Consider the following 24040-nt stretch of genomic DNA (forward strand, 5'->3'; position numbering starts at 1 on the left):
TAGAAAAACCTTGTTTTATTCAGCCCAGGCCTGGGCAATCTTGCTCTGTGGTATGGCCAAAATATAAAAAATAAAAACCAACAACCAACAAAATCACGTTGTAGGGGAAAGTTAAGTACACAATTGGGCCTGGCATCCGGAATCCCTGTGGGTTTGGTCCACGTTCGCTCCCTGAGGCAGGCAGGGAAGGATGCTCCCAGTGTCCAGCTGCCCCTGCCTGTGGGTGGTGGCTGGGCCCCTTGAGCTGGGCTTGTCCTGGCGGGAGGCTGCCTGGGGAGCAGGGCCTGCTTTGGGAGGTGGGGAGGTTGGCCATCTGCACACCCTCTCCTAGATCAGGATCTAAGGAAAGAAAGAGAGGAGGTCAAAGGCAGGCTGAGGCGTGGGCCCCTTGTTCAACTGTCAGCAAGGCACCCACTGCCTCCCCAGCTGAGTGCTTCCCTTCCACAGCCTGGATCCCAAGTGGGAGGGCAGGCACGGGCCTCCATTTCCATCAGTAATCTGGGCTCAGGAAAAGGGGCTCCATAAAGAGGGGTTTCATGGACTCCCATGCAGGGCACGGTCTCGGCACCACCCCTCCCCATGCCCTGAGTTCCAGATTCTTTTCTAGGCCATTAGCAGAGCTGCTACTGTCTGGAAATACTTTCTTGTTTTCTCTAACTCAGTACTTTTGGAAAAAAAAAAAAAAAAGGCCTCCTTTTTCCTCTTCAGAAACATGATTGAAACCCACAGGCGTCAGTCCCGTGGCCTTTCTGGGAACGCTCCGTCCGGCTTCCTGCGCGCTGGCCCAGCTGCCCGCCTGTGGTCAGGGTCGAGGAGACGCACTAATGAGACCTGAGCCTCTCCAAGCACTTATGTAAAGGGCTCGGGAGGAAGGGCCTCGGCATGCCTTGCGCTCACAGGCCCCAGGGTAGCTGGAGGGGGGCGCAGGACAACTTCTCTGTCTGCCCTGCTGAGGGGCCCAGCTCATGGTGCCACCTGGGGAAGTGGGAGGCTATTTGGATGTACCTTTCCCAGCAGCAGGGGGTACAAGAGGGCATGTAGGCTCCCCACCTCCCTTGTACCCCTCAGCCTTTGTATGCCCCTGCCTCCCTTCCTCCTGCCCTCCTTCTCCTTCCCTAGAACTGCTTCCCAGAAAACCTCTACCGTTTAGGTGACTCCTGGATTTTTAATGGCTGAACAAGACAAGTCCTGAGGAGCGAGAAGGTGCTGCAAACCCAGGCCTGCCGAAGGGCTAAGTTGCCAGGGATGGGGCGGGAGTCAGTCGTTTCAAACACACTCTGTGACCTGGATAATTCTGATCGAATTCTGTGAATGAGGAACCTAATCTCTGAATTGAACCAGAGGCTACTGTTCTCACGGTGTGGTGGAGGGCTGTGAACATCAGCTTAGTGGTAGCAGCGAAGGGTGCAAGGGCTCTCTCTAAACACACACTGCGCCCTCGCACACCAAGCTCTGAGCCTGGTCACACGCTGAGCCCTGACCCTGGTGATAGCCTAAACCTCTCATACCTATCAACCATTAATAAGCGGGGAAAGACGGACTAAAGCTCTAGGAGACTACTCTTTTTTTCTTTACTTTTTAAATGGAAAAGAGTTGCTTTGACCTGTTCAAGCATTTAAAATTCACATGGAGTGGGATGGGGTTTTTAATGAGTTCGTAAGCAGGGGGGTGTCTCTGCAAAGTACTTCATGTGAGGAATCAGGAGAGAGGCTGAGGACAGCCAGTGCAGGGCAGCAACAGCTGAGGCGCCAGGTGCCAAAGGCCTGGGAGTTTATCAACTCCCTCCACATCTGGGCCCAGGGACTGATGACTGTTAGAAGTGATTCCAACCAGAATCAGTTCTAATCTGAGACTGCTTAATTCAATCCACCTGATACGGACGCTAATGATCACACAGCTGCCATTCATTGAGCACCAGTGTGAAGGGTCCTGGAACACACACAGATGCCAGGCCTTTAAATCCTCTTCACAAGTCTGCGTGGGAAGTGCTGAAGAGAAAAGTAGTTCAGAGAGGTGAGGTGAACTGCCCGATGTCACAGAGTGAGGGAGTCACAGAAGCAGGAGTGCAGAGCCCATGCATCTCCACCCAACGACGCAGCCTGCTGCTGGGTCTCCACCTGAGGAGAGATCGGGAACCGCGCCCCGGATCAATGCCCGCAGCCTGAGCACTCCGCTTGGGGTGGCCGGTCCAGCCGCAGCTGTGTGCGGCCATCAAGGTGACCCACAGGGCAGGTATCCTACGTGTTTCACGTGGCCTTGCCTGCTCCTCAGGTAGGAGAGGGGCTGGGGTACGGAGAGTTGGAGGAAGGGCACTTACTGGACAATTTTGCAGTTTGTTGTAGAAACATAGCGACCTGTATAGTGGATGTTGCATCTCACCACATTGTTGGTGAAGTCAGACTCCAAAACAATGTACTTTGGGTTCACGTGAACCTGAAGAAGGAAAGGAACAGAAGGAAAAGGGATCTGGTCATGAGGCTGGGCTTCACTTGGTCACCAGGGAAGGTGGAGAGGCAGACAGGCAGACATAGAGGAGCCAGAGAGAGGGAGACAGGGAGATGGAGAAAGACCATGAGAGACCAAGAGACACAGAGACAGAGACACACGGATGGAGAGATGGGGGAAGATGCAGAGAGACAGAGAGAGGAATGAAGAGAGAGGCAGCTTATAGTCAAAGGAAGCATCACTGGATCATCCTTCTTGGAAGACAGGTTTCCCCAGAGTCAGAGCCCAGGCCAGGGGGCCTCGCATGGGGCATTCAGAGCCACTGCCCCAGGGAACCCAGCAGTGAGTGAGAGGCCAAGCAGGGATCCCATGCCTGGTCTCCCTGACTCCGAGGCTCGCACCCTTTCACCTCGCATGCCTGTCTAGGTGACCCGTGGAAGGCCTGTCTGATGCCAGGTAGCGTCTCCTGCCCTGGAGCCCAAGGTACCTGACACTCATTGAGATGACCCAAGCATAACCTGTCTGAAGAGGAGCTGTCCGGACACAAGGAAATCATTTAAATGCTGGATTGATAGGGGAGGGCTTCGCTGGGGTGGGCTACACCCAGCCTTATTTGCAGAACATTTAAGAAGAGAGGAAACAATGTTATATTTAAGTTACATTCCTTAGGGGCAGGAACTGTGCATTACTTATGTGTCTGGAATCCTCGGAACCTGGAACTCAGAAAGGCCTTTGTACGAGTTTGTTGAGAGTGGATGAATAAGGGAAGGAAAAGAACACCCTTGACAATCTCGGCCCTTGGGTGAGGCTGAGCAGAGGCCTCACCGAGCCCACGGAGAGGTGCCCAGGATGGGGTGCAACCAACTGCTTCCAGGCTGCCGTGTTCTGAATGCAGCCACCCAGCGGCCCGTCCTCATGCAGGTTAAAGCCGCCTCCCAGGCCCACCTTCTCTGCTCTTCCTTTACTCCAGCATAGAGCGGTGGGCCCAGGGGGCCTCGTAGAGTGAGCCCTACCCTCGCTTTACACCTGCAAAGAGGAGGCTAAGATTTGTCTTCCCCAGGTGAGGTCATGATGACCGGCCCCCGCTCGGCCTGCATGGATGTTCCATGTTGGGCTGTGTGTCCTTAACGTGCTCTTCTACTTGTCTCCGCAAGGGACAGGGCACTGGAGTGAGTGTACATGGAGGAGGGATTCGGGCCACATGGAAAAGCCATGGTCACAAGTGCCCTTGGCTTTGCAGGGGTCCTATGAGGAGCTGAGGGTCTCTCTCAGGGAGGGCAGTGTCCTCTCCCAGATGGCACAGAGCCTGCCCTGCTCACAGACAGGGGAATGGACCCCATGGCTCTCCAAGTCCTCTGCCACTTAGGGAAGACAGAGTCACCGCCTCCTCTAGGATCACCACACTTGGGCCGAAGGTTCCTCGGTGTTTTTACGGGAAGAGGCTGTGTCTGCCTGAGGCTAAAACCTTCAGGTGGGAAGTGCAGACCTCAGGGACCTCATCAGCTGATACGCCCAGAGGGTGAAGCTTATGTCAGAGGCGGGGACACCAAGGGTGAGCATCAGGTTGGAGGAGTGCCTCCAACCAGGGGCCCCACCTTGAGGATGTAGTTCCCGGGCTGCACATCGGTTATGTCAATCCACTGGCAGTCGATGTCCGCATTGTACGTGTCATAGCAGCCTGGGCTCAGGCCCTAGGAAAAGGGACAGGAAGAGAGGCTGGGGTGCTGTGCACTCCTCAGAGCCACCCCATGCCCACTTCAGCAGCCTGGGGCCCTCCTTCCTCTGTGATTCGTCCTGACCCTGGCCTGGGGTAGCTGCTCAGAGTGGGTCTGCCCCGTCCTAAGCCCACTGGGTGGATGGACCAGAGAGATGATAGATATAATAGTCAGATGGAGGGATGAAATGAAGGTGGGAGAATGACTGGGAGAGATGGATGGAGGAATGGATAGAGAGACAGGCAGGCAGGATAGATGGACACTTTCTGGATGTTTGGACAGAAAGATGGATTCGGGTGGACAGCTAGGCAAATGGAGTAGCACGCCATCCAGAATTCGCTGGAATGTTCCGCTCCTTCCATGAGCAGACACCCCTGGGAATGGAGGTGGAGGGTAGCCCCGAGGGGCTCTCTGGCGGCTTCAGGATTGGCAAGAAGACCTGCACTCTCTGAGCTGAGCGGCCAGGAGCCTTGGCACTAGCCCGTCTTTAGCTTGGCTTAGCCTCCCCATCCCAGGCGGGCTTCCCCCCGTCCTTCAGAGCCCCTGCCCTGCCTCTCCAGCCCAACCTGCGTGTGAGAGGTGCACGCATAGCGCTTGAGGTTGCCGAAGTCGCAGGTGCTGTCCTCCAGGCAGAAGCTGGCCTTGTGGCCCTCGGCTACCTTCTTGCCTGTGACTGCGTCCAGCAGGTCATAGTGGCTGAACTCGTCCATGCTGTGGTAGTGCCTGGGGACAGGAGAAGAAGAGGGAGAAGAGGGCCTAGTCACACCTGGCTTCCAAGCCTGTTCCCCTCCTAAGACGGGCCCAGGTGGCCCTGCTGTGACACCGCCTCCTGAGGGCTCCTGGGGCTCCTTGGTCACTGTGTCCCACAGGCAGCATCTCTAGTGTCCTCACCGAGCCAGTCACCCTAGGAGGGCACCTCCTCAGGACCCCTCACTTCCTCTTGGGCTCCCACCTGTACCGGCCTCCCTTGGGTGATGCCCTGTATTCTAGATACTTCTGTCCCCTGTCAAGACGGATCCTTCTGTGTCCCATCTTCCATTGCGGCTTTTGCTAAGGCTCCTCTGAGAAATCCTTGCCCCAGTGATGGATCCTTGGCAGAAAACAACTCACGGGGCCCTCCCACCAGCACTGCCCCTCCGGAGTGCTCCTGGGGAGGGGCACTCAGGCCCAGGGCCCTGGCCCAGAACGGGGGGCGGGCCAGGCAGCCCACTCACTGGTGGCAGCTGTGCCATTCCCAGGTGTGCCGTGGCCGGTTCGGAAGGAAGTCTGCGGTGCCCTGGTTCTTCACGCGCTGGGGGAAACGCAGCAGCACCCGCACGTCATAGTCGGTGGCCTCAGGGGCATAGGCTGTGCTGTGGGGACAGGCAGGGAGACCAGAGTGGGCTTGGGTACCAGACGCAAACACCCAGCATAGGTCGGCTTGTTCCTATGTTCAGATGTGAGAAGATTCTCACATCTGACCCCTGCCCTGCAGCCAAGGCTCAGGCCTCTGTTCCTCTCTGCGGGCCATCCCTTCCTTTCTGGCCTCTGCCATGTGGCTGGCAGCTGCCAAAGGAGTCTTTCTAAAGAAGCATTTGGCTTGATAATGACCCTCTGAGGGTCCCTGATGCCTGCAGGTGACTCTCAGCTGGGGACAGCCCCTGAGGGTGGGGGCAAGTCAAAATCTTCAGAGGGCTTTTATAAAATAGCCCTATCCAGGAGATTCTGACCTTCTCCCTCCCCCTACACCTGGGTTCCAGCTTCAAACACTGTCTCCCAAACAGACTTAACTCTTTCACTGATCTGCACTTTTGCCTGTGCCGTTCACTTGACCCAGAACTCGCCCAGCCTCCTAGACCCAACTCAGGTCCTCTCCTCCAGGAAGTCTGCCTCGATTGCCCCACTTAGAGGAATCGTGACTGCCTGTGAGATCTAACAGTGCTGCCTACAACACACCCTGATACCATACACGACCTGAGCTGGGTCAGTGTGAGCAGACCACCTCTCCCTGATTGTGTGGCTTCAAGGCCAGCGACCTGCCCTTTTTTGCTCAGGAAGCATTGGTCTGGTGTAGATTGCCTGTTCACAATTCACTTGCTGACCCCCAGTTGCCAGCTGAGATGGGCCTTGTGAGGTGAGAAGGGAAAAGAGAGAAAACTGAGGGGCAGCAGTGAGGGGACACACATCACACATCCCATAGGTAGGAACGAGGTCTAGCTGAAGGCTCCTTCCTCTTCAGCTGACTGTGGACAGCTGTCTTGGCCAGACTCAGGGGCACTTCCCTGGCAATCATTAAGGTCTGGGCCCTAAGGCTTGAGGCAGGAGGTGGCCAGTCATGGGGATTAGCTCTCTCTGAGAGGATGTCTGGACAACAGGCAGTGTAGGCTCCTGTCTGCCAGGACGTAAGGCCCTTGGCCTTGTCTGAGGGAGGCTTGGAATCTGTCGTTGTCTGTGTTGGAACTAAACATCCTCCTTCCCTCTGTTCAGTTAAGTCCTACCCCTCTGCCGGGCTCAGCACACCGTGGGAAACCATTAGGGTCTGGGTTCTAGGCCCAGCTTGGCCACAAACTCGTGGTAAGACTTGGAACAAGTCCCTTTCCTCATCTGAGTTCTGCCTGCTGTCTGTGAACTGGCACCGGTCCGCAGCCCACACTTTCGATAATCTCCGAGGGCCCTGCTGCTCCAGGGCTTCAGTTCTGCTGCATTTTCTAGGTCTGTATCCCACACCCAACCTCCGCTGATGCCTCAGCCCTTGCCAACCTCTCCCTCTTCTGGCCGCCCACAGTTCCAGCCTGCCAACCGCTCCTTCTAGCTCTCCTTCTTCTCCCTGTCACTTGGTTCTGGGTAAGAGGCCACTTTCTCCAGCTAGACCAGGATAGCCCTGGGATGGAGCCCCACTGCCTCCGCCCCAGCCCATCTGGGAGCTCAGGTGTGGGCACACGGGGTATTCCATGAAGACGGAATAACAGTTTGGTTTTGACTCAAACTCCTCAAAATTCAGCCTCAACGGACGGCCGTGGAGGCTGAGTTCCTCCCCACTGGAGGAACTGTAGCAGGAGAAGTACATCATGCTCTCTTCCCAGAGACGAGACCTGAGTGGGCAGGCCGACTCAGTGGACCTCTCATGTGGTCCCTGGACTGGTGCCAGTTCGCATACTGTCCGTTGCCGGTCTGTTGTGAGATAAGGAACTTGCACCAGCGTGTAAACCAACGACATCACGAATCACACTGTCTGGTTCAGCTGATACTTCTTTTTTTTTGAAGCAAGACTTTCTCGATGAAGGAAGCAGTGAGTTGAGTTACATTCCAGTGCAAGCTCCTTATCTTGTTACAGATGGATAACAATTTGTGGTCAGCTATTCTGAGTGGCAGTGAACGAGGTTTCATTAGTGAGAAAATGTTGAGATTCTAAAGGGCTTCCCAGATACTCAAAAGTAAAAGTAAATAGAGTTCAAATGTTTTAAAAAAGCAAATAATTAAGAAAAATAGGAGCTTTCAACATAGACAGCTGTCAATAAAAGAAGTACGTCAATATAATCTTTAACTAGCTCTTTTAGCACAGGGAGATGTCCCCAAAGCATACATATTTGAACAGAACATTCACTGTCAACAAATTCTGAAGCAAGCTCTGCAAGAGGCAGAATAACCCAGGAATAATGGAGAGTTGGCTGTGCTCACCTCCCGGGTTCAAGTAAACTGGCGTCCTTCCCTTCTCTCTAGTGCAACACATAACTGAGGCCTCATTGTTACCCATGCCCACAGCCCCTGCTGGACAACCCACACCTGTCCTCTGTGGAGATGGCTCCATAATCCTGCCCTCTATCCTGAAGGCGTCTGTAAGACTTCCCTGGGCTCCCCACGAGGAACCTTCTCACGAGACACCTCAGATCTGAAGGTTTTAGTTCCTCTCACTGCTCCTCAGTTACTGACAGGGCAACACAGACCTTTGGGGCTGGTGTGAAGATTAAATACCATTAAGTTCCTCATATAGTGATATATACAGAAATGCTGGATCACTCTCATTCCCCTCCCCACCTGACTGCCTTGGGTCAGGCAAGGCCCACCGATGAAGAGGCCAGGGTCGTGCAGCCTTCAGGCAGCCTGGCCGCCACGAACACAGGTTCTGGGGACTGTCCACGCTTCATCCTCATCTCCTTACCTGGCCAGACACTTCTCCTCTGCAGCACAGCGCAGGGAGTACAGATGGGCTCTCTGGACATAAGTGGACGCTTGCACGTAGTTGGGGTCCGGGACCAAGTCAGGGAGACCTGGAGTGGGGAGAGGGAGAGAGGGAGGAGGGAGGAATAGTTGGCATTGAGGAGGGTCAGGCTGGTCAGGTTTAAAGCCCAGAGACCTCTCCAACCCCGAACGCCCTGTGCTGTTCTCCTTCCTCTACACAGGCTGTCACTTCCTCCTGGAAACCTCCCAGCGTGAGCAAGGTGTGTGATTTGAACCATTCTCCCTAGGCTCAGGTGTGGGGTCAGGGAGGTCAGAGGTCAGGGGCTCACCTCTGGAATTCCATGCTGTTGGGACCGCTGAGTCTCCTGGGACATGAGCCAGATCTGGGAGACTGGGTGGAATTTGGAGAGCAGGAGAAGACAAAAGGGTATTCTCGGCAGGGGGAGTAGCATGAACAAGGGCCTGGAGGGAGGACTAAGGGACCCAAGTAATTTCCTGACAGAGACACTCCCCTTGGTGTCCTTATTTCCCAGGCCTCTGGTCACCAGACCCCACACACCCTCTGCTCTTCTCACCCCTGCAGCTGGCATTCTTTGTGAGCCACCAAGAGAGAACCCTGGGCTTCTGACCCCGAGTGGGTCCCAGAAGGCTCCTGGGCAGAGCCAGGTGAACGCTGGTTGGCAGAAGTGGGAGTGATGAGGAAGGGAGGGGCTCACAGGAAAACATGTCCCCAGAGCAGGCTGCTGACCGGGCAGGATTCTCAGCCTGGGCGCCCAGCCCGCCCTTCTCAGGATTCCTTTCATCCTGTCATTGGCCCCCAGACCTGACCACACCTTCCCCTGTCTGGGGCCTCAGGCCTCCAATCTGAGGAGGGCCTGGCTCCCTGCCCTGCAGGGCCTAGGGCCCAGTGCCCAGGGGAAGTCTGGAATCTGCTCCAGCCCCTGGATCACTTGTTCCCCAGGTTATGCTAGAGCCAGAGGTCTGTCCATTCTGCCTCCCACCCCGACCCCGTCCCCGTACATATCTTAGTCCCAGTGAGAATGATTAGGAATAAGAAGAAACCAAACTCAGGTGTCCAGACCCTATCCACATGGAATAAAGAAGGAAAGCTCTTGATGTTGGGTGTGTGGAAGGGGTGGGGCACGTGGTGGGGTGGGAGGTGGGCAGGGGGACTCCAGAGCCCTGGGCTCCATCTCAGCTCAGCCACCAGCTTAGACGGGAATGGGCCTGGACCTCCATGTACCCTCCCCTCTCAGGCTGCAGGGATTCTGGCAGATAAATGATAAAATGAAGCTGTAGGTTCCTCTTAGCTTCTTTCAAGCCCTCTGTTCTTGGGGGGCAGGCACAGCGAAGGGGCTTGAGTCATGCAGACAGGCTTCTAGCCCCTTCTTGCTGCCAAAACCCTCTTGTCAGCTTATAGGTCCAGAAGATGAGGCAGAGGAGGGGAACTCTGGCTTCTAAGCCTTTCCCAGAGGTGTCTGCTACACGCCACCCCTCACAAACACATGCCTGGGGTTCCCAGACCCTACCCCTGCTCGCCCTGGGGCTCCGGCCTCATGCAGGAGCAGCCGGTGTGATCTCACCTACTCGGAATGAAGAGGAAGCTTGGAACACAAGGGTGGGTGAGGATGAGGTGGCTCCTGGCTGATGGGGGCTGTCCTGGCCAGCCTAGGCCCCATTACTCAAGCCCCCAGGAATGCCTGTAGTCATTTCCCAAGGGATCCTCAGGCCTTGAAAGCAAGGGCCACCTCCGTATCAAGCTGTTTCTCACCCTCTGGTCCCTAGAAGCTTGTGTTGGGGGGAGAGGGGAGGTGAAGAAGACAGGAATGGTCCCCTTTCCCATTACCAGAGAGACTTTCCCTCAGCAACATGTGGTGGTGGGTCAGCTGGGCCTGAAGCTTCATGACACCCAGCATTTGGCACCAGATGGTCTACCACCCCCCACCCCAGGCCCGGTTTCAATAAACACTGCACAGATGGCTCTACAAAGCTTTTCTGGCCCGACCCTTCCTCTCTAGGCCATTTCATGAGTTGGCTATGCAGTCCAGGGAAGCTGGAAGAGCCAGCTAAGAGGCCAGGGGTATTCAGGGCCAGCAAGGGTTGGTACCACTCCTGGCCTCTGACTGCAGCCTGGCTATGATCACATACTGAGTCCTGATCCTGGTCCTATACTGAGCCAAAGATGACCATCTTCCTTCTACTGTGGAGGAATCTCAGGTTCAGGCAGGTGCCTCCTGCTCCAGGAAGTCTTCCCTGATTGGCAGTGACATTCCAAGCTGCACACACTTCTCACTACTTGATCTGTATTGATCTATAATTAGATTCTATCGTATTTACCGGTGTCTACTCCCCTCCAGACTATGCACTCTCTGAGGGCAGGGCCTGGGCCCCACTCACCCCCTCAGTGGGGCAACCCACCGTGCTTCAGGGCTGACTGACCGTTAGGCAGTCAGTCTCTGTCAGGCAGGCTTCTTTAATGATTAGTGGCTTCATACTTTACTGTTCCAATCATCCACGAGCATGCTCCTCACCCTGTCTCCCTCAGGACACCAGGGCACACAGAGGTGCTGGAGGGAATGGAGGCTCAGAGAGGGCAATGAATTTGCCCACAGACACACAGCAAGTCAGGGAAGCCCCAGTAGGAGCTCTTAGGTCCCAACCTCCTTCCAGGACTCTACTTGTTATTCTTCTTTTTATAAAAATAATTTCTTTTAGTTATAATTTACATGCAGTCAAATGCACAGATTTTAGGCATACAGTTTGATAAGTTTTGACAAATGTATACACGGTGTAGCTACCACCACAATCAAGCTATGGATTGTTTCCATCCTCCCTGAAAGTTCCCTCCAGCCCCTTCCCAGTAAATCCCCCCTCCCTCCTTCCCAGGTAACCACTGATCTTTTTTTAAATCACTTTAGATGCTGTGCCTTTTCCAGAACTTGAATGGAATCACCCTGATCATTATTTTATGTTCTTTGTTCTGCATCTCTAACCATCAGAGGTCCTGTGACTCCCCTAACCAGCTCCCCCTGGCCTGCCCTCCACCCCTCCCTGTCACACCCTCACTGCCCAGGGATAAGCTGCTGGAAAAGAGAGCAGCCTTGGGAGTTCAGGCTGGGTCCCCCCCACCCACTTCAGGATCCCTGCAGAGGTCCCTGGGAACAGCAGACCCCCTCCCTCAGCTGGTATGTTTTCCCAGGAAGGAACAATGCCTCCTTCTCCACTGCTCTCCCAGGAGGCATTCCATTAGCAGCCAGGCCTGCAGGCTTGGGCTTTCAGCCCCTCCATAGGGGCCTGGGTGTGTGGGTGGGTTGTGTGATGTTGGAAGGAGGATAAGGGAAGGCTTGAGTGGGGGCTTGTGGATGTAGGGTACCAGTTTGCTGTCTCTGGCTTGTGGGATACAACCAGGCCCTCCAGGCAGGGTGGCCAATGTTGGGTGAAGTCTGGTTACAACCAGACCCGTGCTCCCCTCCCCTCCCCACCATCCCAAGAAGTGTGCATTTTAAAGGAAGATCCTGGAGAGAGGATAAAGCTTACTCAAAGGCAGGGAGAACCATCAGTCACGGGATATAATTTTGTGTGTTGCGGGGCTGCGATCTCTTATCCAGAATATACGGAGTCATGCAGCCCTTGGACCTGGCACTGGAGACATTATAAAGTAGGTTCCAGTGGGCAGTTTTCCCAGAGACTCCTGTTTTCATAAACGCAGAGAACTGAATTTATCATAATTCTCATTTCAGAGCAAACTAACAAACTAAACTGGTCTATGCAAGGCCCCTCTTGTCATTATTTTTTTTTTAACCTTTATCCTTACCCTGACCCTCAGACATATCTTTGAACATCTGTGTCTCTGTGTAAAATCTGCAGTGTGTTGGAAGTGGGTATGTATCCTTGAAGTATATAAATGACATTGTCTTATAGTCTCATTCTGTTTCTTGATTTCCAATGTAAACTTTTAAGATATGTCAAGTTCATTGCTTGTCATTGCTAGTGGGATTCCACAGTATGCAACTTCCATGGCCCATCTAGCCAGTCTCCCGGGGATGGACCCCTGTGGATGGGGCCAACCACTCAAAGGCTGGGTGGACGGTCTTGCTCAGGCTACCCAGGGAGGCCTGGTCACCATCAGCATCCTGCCTTCCATGCCCAGGAGGTAGGCAGGAGCCATACTTCTTACCCTGCTGTCATGGACCTTCTGCGTGGCCCTGGGTTGGCCTGGCCCCCCTCTAGGCCTCACTGCTTCCATCGATGCAGACTGATTGTTCTCTACCTCACTCATGCTCTAGAGCCTGGGGCCAGCCTGCTGTGAGAACTCTTCCCCAGAAGCAATGTGCTGACCACGGGGGTTTAGGCTGCACAGAACCCGGACCAGGATTGGGGGCACACTGAGTCAGAGGGTAGCAAAGACCCCTGGGATGACCAAAGCCAGGCTATTTGGCTGGGGAGGGGCTGGATGTGAGTGAATCGGGTCCCAAGGCCATTCTGCAGGCAGCCTCTGGTCTGGAGGAAGCCCTTCAACCTTGGGGGGCCCCATCAGACCCTCCAGGGCAGTGAAGACACCGAGCTGCGGGACAAGGACCAGCACTCTGCATTCCCACTCTGCCCCTGGAGCTTCCTCTGTGGGGGATCCAGGGCCCCCTCCCAAGGCCGATGTCCTCCCACCTCACCCAGGCTGGGCCTGGGGCTGCCAGCTGGCCCACGTGCCAGCCCGTGGAAAGCCAAGGACTGTCCTCCCCTCCCCTGGCAGGACTCAGCCGGGGCCTTCTTGTGGGGAAAGACTCCAGCAGGCCGTTGTGCCATCTCGCCCAACGCCCTACTGTCCAGGTCCCTTCCCTTTCTTAGGCTCAGTCTCCAATGTGGGCGATGGGGAGATCAGCCTAACTGCCCCTTGAGCGCAGTTTCGATGGCTCCATAAACACTTGGAGATTAAAATACTTTCAGGAGCTATTCAGTCCATTCCCCAGCCTTGGGCAAGAGCCCAAGACCTCTCACAACCTCTGCAGACGATACTTTCGCTGCCAGGAAATTCTCCCACCGTCTGACCTAAATCCTTCCTGCTTTAGGAGGAATCTGTTCCTTTCTGCTCAGCCGTTCCTGGAAGCTGCCCGGAGTGGAGGGTCTGAGGTTACATTCCTGTTGCTTTGCCCACACCTCACCTGTTTTCCCTTTGGCTTCCCTTTTCCTGTGGGTTCCTTAAACCTCGTCTCCTTTGAAATCTTTCCTCCCCAGGCCTCCTGCTCACAAGAAGCAGATGAAGGAAAACAGAATGCAAAAGAGCCCTAATCTCTTGAGCCTGGGGCTGGAGGATAAACAATGTCCAGCAGGAACCGGTCAGTGGGTTGTGAAATATGTGCAGAGCGGGATATTTTGGCTCCAGCGGCCAGACTCCAGAGGAGCCCCTAGGTGGGGAAAGCGGAAAGCTCGCAGAACATGGCCTGAATAAAGATGAGCTGGGAGGGCCTCCAGGGCGGGAGCCAGCGCTCTGGGTCCTGAGAAATTATTATCTAATAATCAGGACATTAAATTGTCAGCATCAGCCTGGCAGTGCCACACCTGAGTGACGAGCAGGCAGGCGAGGTGGCTGCAGGACCTGCTGCGGTCCACCGTGAAGGGCAATACAGCCCAGGCAAAGGAGTTAGGATGGTCATAAAGCCTGGCCCAGAACCTTCATTGGCTCCCCGTCACCTACGGAATCCAGCCCAGACTTCTCAGAGTGGCAGCTAAGGCCTTCTGTGGTCTGGCCTTCCAGATCTCTTAACCCTAAGGATCAGTAGGCAGCTCCTGACACAACTGACATTTTCTGCCCCTGGCCTCTGACCCCTAGTGCCCTTGTCCTGGAATTCCTTGTTACACACACACACACCCTTATCGGGTACAGTCTTTAGGCCCCAAAACCTACCTTGTAGGCCCTCCTCTGCCACCACCCGGTGCTCCTCCCTCTTCCCTCTTCCAGCAAGGGCCTGCTGCCCCCACCAGGCTGGGAGAGGCAGTTCACGGGCAGCGATGGCCTTGCTCCTCTTGAGTGGCAGGACCAGAGTCAGAGGAGGGGATGTGTGTTTGTTCAATTGAGCAAACTGCCCAGGAAGTAGCCGGGGCTGGGCTGGGAGGAGGCTGCCGCTCACCTTTGCGGAGGTAAGCTACCTTCCTCTCTGTTCAAGCCTTCTGCCACCTCCTTGCACACCTCACTCACTCACACTCTTCCCAATGTGAAGACAGCCCCTACCTTCCCGCCAGCCCACCCTTGCAGGCCCTGCTTAGTGCCCCTCTCTCCACCTCCAGAAGCCCCTGAGGATCGTATGGTCTCCTGGGTTCCCTCCCTGCTCCTCAGACCCTTCACAGTGACCTGAACTTTTTATCTTTCTTACAAAACCCACTCACTCGGCCCATGGCCTTCCCATCTCAGCTTATGGCAACTTCATCCTTTCAGCTGCACAGGACATAACCCTTTCTGTTATGCCTGACCCCTCTCTTTCTCTTCCACCCCACATCCAATCCATCAGGAAATCCCATCAGCTCTACCTCCAAAATATAGCCCGAAACTGACTGCCCACCACCTCTGTTGTTACCCTTGGCCCGGCCACCGATATCTCCGCCTGGATCTCTGTACAGGCCTCCTCTCGGACTCCCCCTGCCTGCCCCTGCACTGTCCATTCCCAGCATAGCAGTCAGAGACCCTGTTTAAATGTCACTGCAGGAGCTCCCCAATGCATGGAGAGTAAAAGCCAAAGTCCTCACAGTGGCCTACAGGCTCTCCATGGTCTGGACCCAGTTGCCTCTCTGACCTGTCTCCCGTAATGCACCCACACCCATGCCGTGCTGCTCTAACCACACTGGAACACACTTGAAAGCCCCAGGGAATTCCTGCCTTGGGGCCTTTGCACTGGCTGTTTCTTCTGTCTGGAATGCTCCACCTGCAGATAGCTGCATGAATCACTCATGTGCCTCCTTCAAGTCTTTGCTCAGATGCCACCTTCATGAGGCCCACCCTGACTACCTTTGCAACCTCTCCCAACACTCCAGATATCCCTGACTTATCTCTATTTTTTCCACAGTACTTACCCCTTCTATTATTTACTTATTATGTTTACCCATGAAAATACAAGATCCACAAGGACAAGGATTTTGTCTCTTTTCTAAAACTAGTGAATACCCAGATCTAGACCAGCATCAGCACAAAGTAAGGCACTCCATGAATATTTGTTGAATGGCTGAATTTCCTCATGAGATGATATCTGCTCTCCTCAGCCAGGTGAGAGCCCCTGGGGGAAGGGGAGGGTGGGATTGTCCTTTGCCTGCCGCCCAGCTGCACAGCGTGTTCTGAGAGCTGGCGAGTTGGGTGAGATGGAAGTGGGTCTGGGCCGCGGCATCCTGCCTGCCTGGTCTCTTGCTGCCGGGCTGAGACCTCGGTGAGAACAGGGATGGGTCCAGGGCGCCCCTGAATTCCCTGTACCCAGCTCAGGGCCTGGCACCTGTAAGCCCTCAGCGAGCACAAACACAAATACTGGCACCTCACAAAGGGTCTGCTGGCACTGCCCGTGTGAGCACAGCCTTCATTATCAGGCAGAGGCTGGGACAGACTCCAAAAGCCCTTTCTTTTGAAAAAGGATTAGCTTTGGGGTTGGAAAACCCATGGTTCCAGTTGGCCCACAAGGGGGAGGAAGGGTGGGTTGTCTCCTGAGACTGGTGGCAAAGGCCCCTCAGGCCTCGACTTCCGCATTTGTATACCTTCCTGCTCTGGTGTTCTGACACCCTCTTCCCATTTTCAGGTGATACCTAAATGCCCAGTTTCTGGGTGTCCATGAGTAAGGGGGAGAGGGACCCAGGTGCAGCCCCAGCCCTGTAATCCTGAATCCAGACAAAAAGGCCCGCTGGGTCCAACCGCCTGTGGTGAGGAGGCTGTTAGGTCAGGGCAGGGGAGGCACGAGACCCAGCCTCTCCTTCCAGCCTCCTCCCAAGCGGATTGCTACTCCACAGGAATGCCGGGCACAGAATTGGAAGCAGGTGTGGGCTGCCTGGGCGGACCACCCGCTCCTCCCCCACCCCTTCCTGTCCTGCCATTCCAGCCACTGCCCTGGGGAGTTTTCCATGTGCTCTTGGCTTGGACAGGAGTGGGGTGGACTTGGGCTGGGACTACTAGGGAGAAGTGCCCCTTTGGAGGTGACAGGAGATTGAGATGGGGGTCCCTGGGGAGGGGAGAGAGGGAGGAGAGGAGACGAAAGGCCGGGATGAAAGGCCAGAATTCCTGGGCCAAGTGCGGCAGTAGCCTGGTGCCTGTAAGTCCCGAAGGACTCCGCACCCTGCTCAGCCACCATCCCAAAAGGCTCTGTGGGGCCTGTGAACTCAAGGCAAAAAATAATCCAACTTTTTGTGTCCTAGGGGGTTTAGACCTGAGAGAAACAATGAACGCGGAGACATACCCTTCCCTGAGGGGCAGAAGCAGAGGGAAGGCCGGGATGGTTCGTTCAGTGAGGGAGAGAGTCAGCCTTGGTCCGAGCTTGGCTGCTGATGAATTCTGAGACCTTGGATGAGTTACTGAACTTCTCTAGCCTCAGTTGCCTCCTCTGTAAAATGGGGGTATAATATCATCTACCTCACAAGCTTGCTGGGGGTACTAAACGAGGAAATAAAAACAAAATGCTTGGCATAGTGTCTGGTGCATATTAAGGGTTCAATAATAGCAGTGGCTATTATGATTATTTAAAATGGGAGCTGTCTCTTCTTGCAGGGATGGTCCAGTTTGAGAACAGGGGAGAGAGGATGTGGCCTTGCAACTAAATGATACGAGAGGAGACGGGAAATCTGCCTGCGATGAGGTTGCTTCGGACATGACTTGTTTGTTCTGACACTAGTGACCTTCCATTGCCAAATAGGGGAGTAACAAGAGGACCCAGGTCCCTCTATCTCCATAGTTGTCTGACCCTTTACCCCAAGTTCCTCGGCCTGAAGACTCCATTTCTTTCTGAAGGAGCAACTTGAGACAACTTCTGGGAAGGAAGGAGGGATGCTGAGCTGTGATTCTGCCTCCACCAGTCACCAGTTATGCAACCTTGGGCTTAACCTCCGAGGGCCTCAGTTTCCTCATCTGCAAAATGGGGGTAATAACAATACCGAGGGTTGTTATGAGAATTAAGCGACTAGTCGTAAAGCTCCAAGAACAGTGTCAGGTGCTGTAGATGTGCTTGTTAAACAAATGTTCTGGAGTCTATGGAGTGGGAATGACAAGGCTTCACGCTAACACCTCACTGGGGAGGTGCTCAAAGCTGTGCGCTCTCTCTGTTTCATCTCACTCTGTCGCAACCAGTGCCCAGAACATGGTAGGAGTCAAGTATCTGCTGAATGACCAAATGGATGTGCAAGGTAAGCCTTAATACGTGAAAATTTAGAAAAAAAAATAATGCATGGGGGTTAAAAACTCAGGATGGAGAGCCATGCAGACTCAAATTCTGGTTTCACTACTAAGAGGCCGTGTGACAATCAGCAAGTGAGCCTGTCACCTTATCTATGAAACGGGATAGATAACAGCATCTGGCTGGTGGGGTTGCTGTGGGAATTAAGAGATGATGTATAAAATGTCCAACGTATGCTAACAGAATTATCCCTCTGGAGGTGGCTGGGGGGGAACTGAGGTCCAGGTTCAAGTCCTGCCCCAGCTGGCTTGCAGGTGGTGTGAGGGTCCTCCTGGGTCAACTGAGTGCAATGCAGAGATGACAGGCTCAGTTTGAATTCTGGCTCGGCTGCATCCAGCTGTGAGACCTCCCCAGGTCTCTGTTTTCTCATCTGTACCAGAGGACCATAATCCCCACCTCTCTAGGAGGCTGTGCGGGTAAATGAAGTTGCACATTCAAGCCACAAAGCTCAGCAAGTGTTCTTCTGCAATGGCTGAACTCGTCGTCATCAACCTCGCCTGGAGGCTGTAACTCTGGATGCTCTGGGTGGCCAGGCCTCCTGCATCTACTCCAAGCCTTGTGGAGGTGGGTGGGCGACCTGAGTCATGGGGGCAGGAAGTAGGGGTTGCAGCAGCAGGGAGCCAGGGCTGCTCTCAAGGACTAAGGGGCCCCGTCTGGCCTCTTGGGTGCAGGAGGCTGGATGGAGAGGGACGTACCCTAGAAACACCACTGTGTGAGCGCAGGGACATGAAACACCTGGGCCTAGGAGCAGCACGATCCTCTTGGGGGCTGTGGAGGCCTGAGAGAGGGAGAAGGAGGAGAGGAGAGGAAGGAGGTGCCTCAAGTTCTGGTGCAAAAGGCTAAGGCGCTGAGATTTTGTCCTGAAGGCCTTGGGAGCCACAGAGCCTTCTTGAGCAGGAGAGTAATATGGTCAGCAATGAAAGGGTGTATCTGCCCCATGCGTAGGATGGACTGGAAGGGACCAGGGAGGAGGCAGTCACAGCTCCGATTGGTTGTGTGAGGAGAGGGAAGGAGGACCCATGCCAGGCAAGGTGGGCATAGCCATCAGAGATGCCCTGGGAGGACAGCCAGGGTGGCTGCTCCACGTTACTTTCATAGGGTGGCCAGAGGCAGTGAATCAGGCTGAGGGTGTAAGGGGGAGCCCCTGAGAGAAAAGTCGTGGTCTTCTAGGGCCAGAAGTCATCTTAGCCTGCACCGGTACCGCCAGCTCAGAGAAGCTGAGGCTGTGAGGAGGCAGGAACAGGGACAAGGAGGCTAGGAGAAGAGGGTCCGGCTTGGGAGAGGGAGGGGCACAGCACAGGGGCCTGGGAAGCAGGCAGCCACCCTCCAGGCCTCTGCATGGATCTGCTGTGACAGGCAGACCAGGTATGTGACCCGGGCCTCTGTTTCCTCGCCTTCCCTCCCGTTACACATTTCAGAGACAACGGTACTGCAGGAGGCCTTGGGCAGCCCCCCTCCCCGGGGTGGGAGGGAAGGGGGTGCAGGCACCCAAGGAAGAAACCAGGCTCTGGACAGGCGCTTGGAAACTGCCCAAACGTGGAGGACGTGGGTGGTGCGCACATGTGTTTGGTGTTGTGAGGACATGTCCACGTCCACGCCCACACGCACGCGGGCTGCCAGCGCCCAGCCTCAGACCCCTGGGTGTGCGGCCAGGAGGAATGAGGTCAGTCTCGGAGAATCCGCTCTGGACTCCCACACCAGGCCTGGGGGTCTGATCTCAAGCACAAGGCTTGGCCTTCCCCAAACCGGGATTTTCCATGGTCCCAGCCTAGCACGGTGGGAAGGGGAACAAGTGATGGGGGAGAAGGTACTGCTCCCTCTCTGGCCTCTCTGTGAGCCCCGATTTAGCCTGCACTGCCCCCCACACACCTTTCCCCCCATGACGAGGGAAGGGGCACTTGGAGGGTGCTGACAGCTTGCGGCAATGCTTGGGCACCTCCTCCTCTCGGAAGTCCTCCCTGAGTTCCTAGTGCCCCCGACTGGGGAGGCCCCTCCCCTGGGTCCCCTAACCCATCCCCCCAGTGCCTGCCCAATCACAGCACTGAGGTGCCCCCTTTTCTATTCCTTCCTCAGGGCAGGGCCTGGATTCAGCTTGGCATCTAGTACACTGCCCTCCGGGGAGAAATGTCTTTAATCCCAATTGAACACCGGGGCTCAGGGGCAACGGCCAGAGGCCCTGCTAAGCACCAAGCACCCCTCGCTCCAAACATAGCCTTGCTCTGGCCAATCCCCCTCTGAACCTTAAGAACTGAGAGGCTAAAGAAGGACCTTAGAAAACCCACTGGCTTGGGGCGTAGATGTCAAGTCCCAGGCCTGGCTCTGCCAGCACTGCTATTTGAGGCCTCGGTTTTCTCCTCTGCCCAGAGGTGGAGTGCTTCTGGCTGAGCCCCACTCTGTGGTCTTGCATTCTAAGAAAAGCTACCACAAAAGTTTAGCTTATAGGTAAAACATGCTCTCCTCCACGGAGCTCTGGGAGCTGTTGATGCAGAGCTGTAACACACCCTGCTACAGGGATGCTGCAAGCCCTGGTGCGGATCAGATCCGGGTGAGGCCACGGTGGCAGGAGGATGCATCCTTCATCACATCACAGATGTCCTAGCTCCTGCAGGTTCTCAAAGTGGGATTCAGCACCCAACTTGAGTGCTACGCCTTGAATATGAGGGAGTGAGTACTGCCAGTGTGGACACTCCTCTCCCGTAGCCTTGGGCTCCAGCAGCCCCTAGAGAGACGGGAGTCCCCACCCCTGCACCCCAGCGGCAGCCTCTCTCACCCAAGGTCATTATGGCTGGAGACAAGGAAGCGTCCCCGTGCGGACAGAGGCAGAGGAGCAAAGGCTGGGGGTACACTACCTGTGCCCCTGAGCCCTGCAGTGCTCAGCCCTCACCTGGTGCGCCCGGCACAGAAACACTGTTGTGGAGCAGAGAGTCAGGAGTAAAGAATCATGGTATTAATCGCAGCCTGAAAGAGGCAAGGCTGGGGTGGAACGCATATGCATTGGGGACTGAATGGAAAACCTTGACCAAAGCTGACTTTGGACTTGCAGAGACAGAAGCAGGAAGGGGAATTCTAGGACAGCAGGACCAATGGCCGTTCAGCCCTGGCCAGACCACTAGCGGGCCCTTGCCAAGGTAGTCCGCCTGCTATCAGCATATGTGAAGTTGCTCATCTGAAGAAGGAAGGCTGCCCCTTCCACTGAGTCCTCGTGTGTAGATGGCTTGGGCTTTCCCAAAGCTAGGTCATATCTTCAACACCCCCTGCACCCCTGTCCACAGCTGCCTCCTGGGACTCTCCCCCAGGGCCAGGACTAGGGTGAATTGAGTGAAGTGACTGAGGCCCTGGCCTGGGGTGCAAAATTTAAGAGGGCGCCTAAAAACTCAGTAGCTAAGAGAAGTAACATTTCAGGCAATAGTTTTAAAAATCAAAATTAACACACAAAAAAATCTGTGATGAACAAAACATCAAAATTTCAAATAAAGATGATCAGTATTGCTGATTTTTCAGTTTGCCTCAGGCTTGAATACAGTTTGGCATGGCACCATAACTGATTCTATTTAAAATTTTTTGCATTTTTTTGCATTATTTTTGATTTAAAAATGCATTAAAATATTACTTATCTCGATTAGTAAGTTTTTCGGTGCCCAGGCTGGTGCCCCACTCGCCTCTCTAGTCTGGGCCTTGCAGTGTGCCCCTGAAGGAACTCTGGGTTATCTAGTCTGCACTCCTGTCAGCCCAGATTCTCTCTTCTAACCTCCTGTTCATTCAGGCCAAGCTCACAGATGCCCAGTGACCGGGAACTTGCCACACGTCCAGAGGCGTCCCCTAAGGCCTTTCTGACCCTGATGCTCCCTGCTTCACCCTGTGAGGCTGGCAGAGGGGCACCTCCAAGCGTGGAGGACATGCCCTGATGGGAATGAGGGAGAGGCGGGGAGGGGGGCTCCTTTACTTTGTCCTCAGATGACCCAAGCCACGTCTGGAAGGCGTCTCTTTACAAAGCCTGTCCAGTCCCTCCACCCCCTACCCCCCCAAGTCAGAGCCCCGGCCTGCCTGGCCAAATCCTGGCACCGATGATGACGCGTGGACAGGGCCAAGGCCGGGAGGTGGGAAACACTGGGGCTGCCTATGGGGAGGAGGGTGGGGGTCCTTACTTAGCAGCTGGGGGAGGCCTTCGGTAAAGGATGGAGGAGGGCCTGGGCGTCGGGACGTACTCACCTCTACCGTTTTGGCTGGGCCGGTACACGCTGCCCACACTCAGGCGGCCCTGCTGCGCGCCATTGCGCTCCGAACCCGGCGGGGGCGCGTCGGAGCTGCGCACCGGCAGGTAGGGAGGCTCCACCACGCGGAAGGGGGGCTGCGGCTCCACGGCCCGCGGCGGGCTATAGGCCTCGGGTGGCATGTTGCCGTAGGGCGGGTACCAGCCGAGGCGGGGGTCGCCGCCGTAGGCGCCGCCGTTGGACTGCGCGGCGTCGGGGGCCGGGTCGGGGTAGGCCTGCTCGAGGCCCGCGGTGCCCTCGTTGTACAGGCTGTGCGAGTAGCGGCGGTCCAGGCCGTCGGCTGGCTGCGGCTGCGGCTGCTGCGGCGCGTACGGCCTCTCCGGGGCCGGATAGAAGCCCTGCGGCGGGTACTCGGGCTGCTCCTCGCCGCCGCCGTACTCCTCGTAGCGCGCCCGGGGCTGGAAGGGGTAGATGACCCCTGCCGCGGCCACGGCCGCCGTCCCTGCGCCCAGACCGCCGCCCACGCCGCGGTAGTACACGTAGCCCTGGTCGTAGGTCCGCGACGCGGGGTCGTATGTCTCGTACTGGCTGACGAAGGGCGCCTGCGGATAGGGGAACTGCTGCGGAAAAGAGGACGGCTGGCGGTAGGTGGTGGCGAAGGCCGAGGCCGAGGCCGAGGCCGAGGAGGCGGAGCCCCCATGCCGTTGCTGGGAGACGGAGGTGCGGGCCCGGGCCATGGCCGTGCTGTCCCCGACGGCCACCTCGCGCCAGTTGTCGGGCACCTGGCCGAAGCCGAATGGGTGCCGCGCTTGGCCGCGCACGGTGTCCGAGCCGATGCGCCCGGGCAGGGGTAGCGACGGGGCCTGCCGACGCCGGAGGCCCCCGTGGCTGCGCCGATGCGGGGCCTGGGGGGCGCCCGCCAGCAGCACCCGGGAGTTACTCTCGGAGTGCTGAGTCCCCGCAGGCACATACTCTGAGCCCGAGTTGAGCAGGCTGTACACCTGCCCGTTGTTCTCCCACTGGATCAGCTGCCGCCAGCGTCCCTGGTCCGAGCCCTGCCGTGGCTGCGCCTGCTGCCCGTGCACCAGGACGCAGACGCAGGCGCCCCACACCAGGGCCCCCAGCTGCCAACCGGCTGGGGCCAGAGCCATGGTGGCCCTTCTGCAGAGGCCTGGTGGACTGAGAGGCTCTCAGGAGTGGCCCCCTGTGCGTGCTTCTCTTCCCACGGCCTCGAGGACAGGACGGCTCCTTGCCTGCCCCAGCTCTAGCTTTGTCCATCCTGGCCTTGTCCCGAGCGGGACGTCTCCTCCGATGACAGCATTTCGAGGCCAAGGGGTCAGGGCAGGGCAGGGGCGGTGCCCAGGGCTGCACGAGGCTCTCTGCAGGGCACCGGGCAGGCAGGACCGCCTGGGGGCCTTACATGGCCAGCCCGGCACTGGCTGGCCGCTGGGCTGGCGCTTTCCCACTCTGAATGAATAAGCAACAGGCTGGGAGCGTAGGGAGGTTTCGGGCAGCCTGGTCCGCCTGCTGGGGCCTCCTCCGCGGGGCCCTATGGCCCGCCGGGTTTTAGCTATGTGGCCTGTCCCACAGCTGCTGTGCTCCCTCAGTCCCTGGAGCTCCCAGCCAAGCCCCAGACCTGCCTCTGAGGAAGGGAATGAAGAAGGGAGTAGGACGGGGCCTCTGGGGACTCAGGCCCGGTGAGTGGGGCCCTGGCAGGTATAACGGGGCTGAGGTGTCAGCACCATTCTGACCATTTCTCTCTGCTTTGGACCCAGCATCCTTGGTCTCACCTTACCGGCTTCTTGTTCGGGCTTGAATAAGCCCCTGACTCGTGTCCACTCCAGCCTCTCCCCAGGATTCCTGGGCTCCCATTCTCCAAAGCCAGTGATCAGACACCCTCCTTGTTGGTGGGCCTTCCTGGGCAAGATGCTGAATCCCAGCTGATCCATTCTCTAATTCTGGACCTCGGGTGTACCTTAGTTCATTGGGCCTGAGCACAAAGCATATGGAGCTTCAGCTTTTCCCCTCTTGGCACATCCCTGGGCCTTAACTCTCCCAGCCTGTAGAACGGATGTATGCCCCTGTGCTGAACAGAACTTGTGAA

The 24040-nt window shown here is 56.2% G+C and overlaps 1 protein-coding gene across 2 annotated transcripts; it reads right to left on the reverse strand.

Annotated features, from left to right (window-relative positions):
- Nucleotides 1–23417, reverse strand: LOXL1 (lysyl oxidase like 1). Of its 2 annotated transcripts, XM_024761755.1 has the most exons (7): nucleotides 21935–23417; nucleotides 8299–8407; nucleotides 5375–5512; nucleotides 4727–4883; nucleotides 4041–4136; nucleotides 2318–2433; nucleotides 1–339 (listed from the first exon to the last, which is right to left on the reverse strand). In XM_024761755.1, the coding sequence occupies exons 1-7, from the start codon at nucleotides 23085–23087 to the stop codon at nucleotides 333–335; spliced, it is 1776 nt and encodes a 591-aa protein (XP_024617523.1). In that variant the 5' UTR covers nucleotides 23088–23417; the 3' UTR covers nucleotides 1–332. The 2 variants fall into 2 exon arrangements, with proteins under 2 accessions (XP_024617523.1, XP_024617524.1); XM_024761756.1 differs by lacking the exon at nucleotides 4041–4136 and having other exon boundaries at nucleotides 21935–23391.
- Between the last annotated feature and the right edge of the window lie 623 nt (nucleotides 23418–24040).

This window comes from Neophocaena asiaeorientalis, unplaced genomic scaffold (assembly GCF_003031525.2).
Source record: "Neophocaena asiaeorientalis asiaeorientalis breed wild unplaced genomic scaffold, Neophocaena_asiaeorientalis_V1.1 scaffold54, whole genome shotgun sequence".
Classification (NCBI taxonomy): domain Eukaryota; kingdom Metazoa; phylum Chordata; class Mammalia; order Artiodactyla; family Phocoenidae; genus Neophocaena; species Neophocaena asiaeorientalis.

What these genes read in the sequence shown, in the direction of transcription:
- LOXL1 (XM_024761755.1), bottom strand. Translation starts at nt 23,087, where the DNA reads ATGGCTCTGGCCCCAGCCGGTTGGCAGCTGGGGGCCCTGGTGTGGGGC. An exon ending in GCCCAGCCAAAACGGTAGAG is followed by an intron (nt 8,408 to 21,934) that starts GTGAGTACGTCC and finishes TCCCCACTCCAG; the next exon opens with GTCTCCCTGACTTGGTCCCG. An exon ending in CGTGCACCTCTCACACGCAG is followed by an intron (nt 4,137 to 4,726) that starts GTTGGGCTGGAG and finishes CCCTTTTCCTAG; the next exon opens with GGCCTGAGCCCAGGCTGCTA.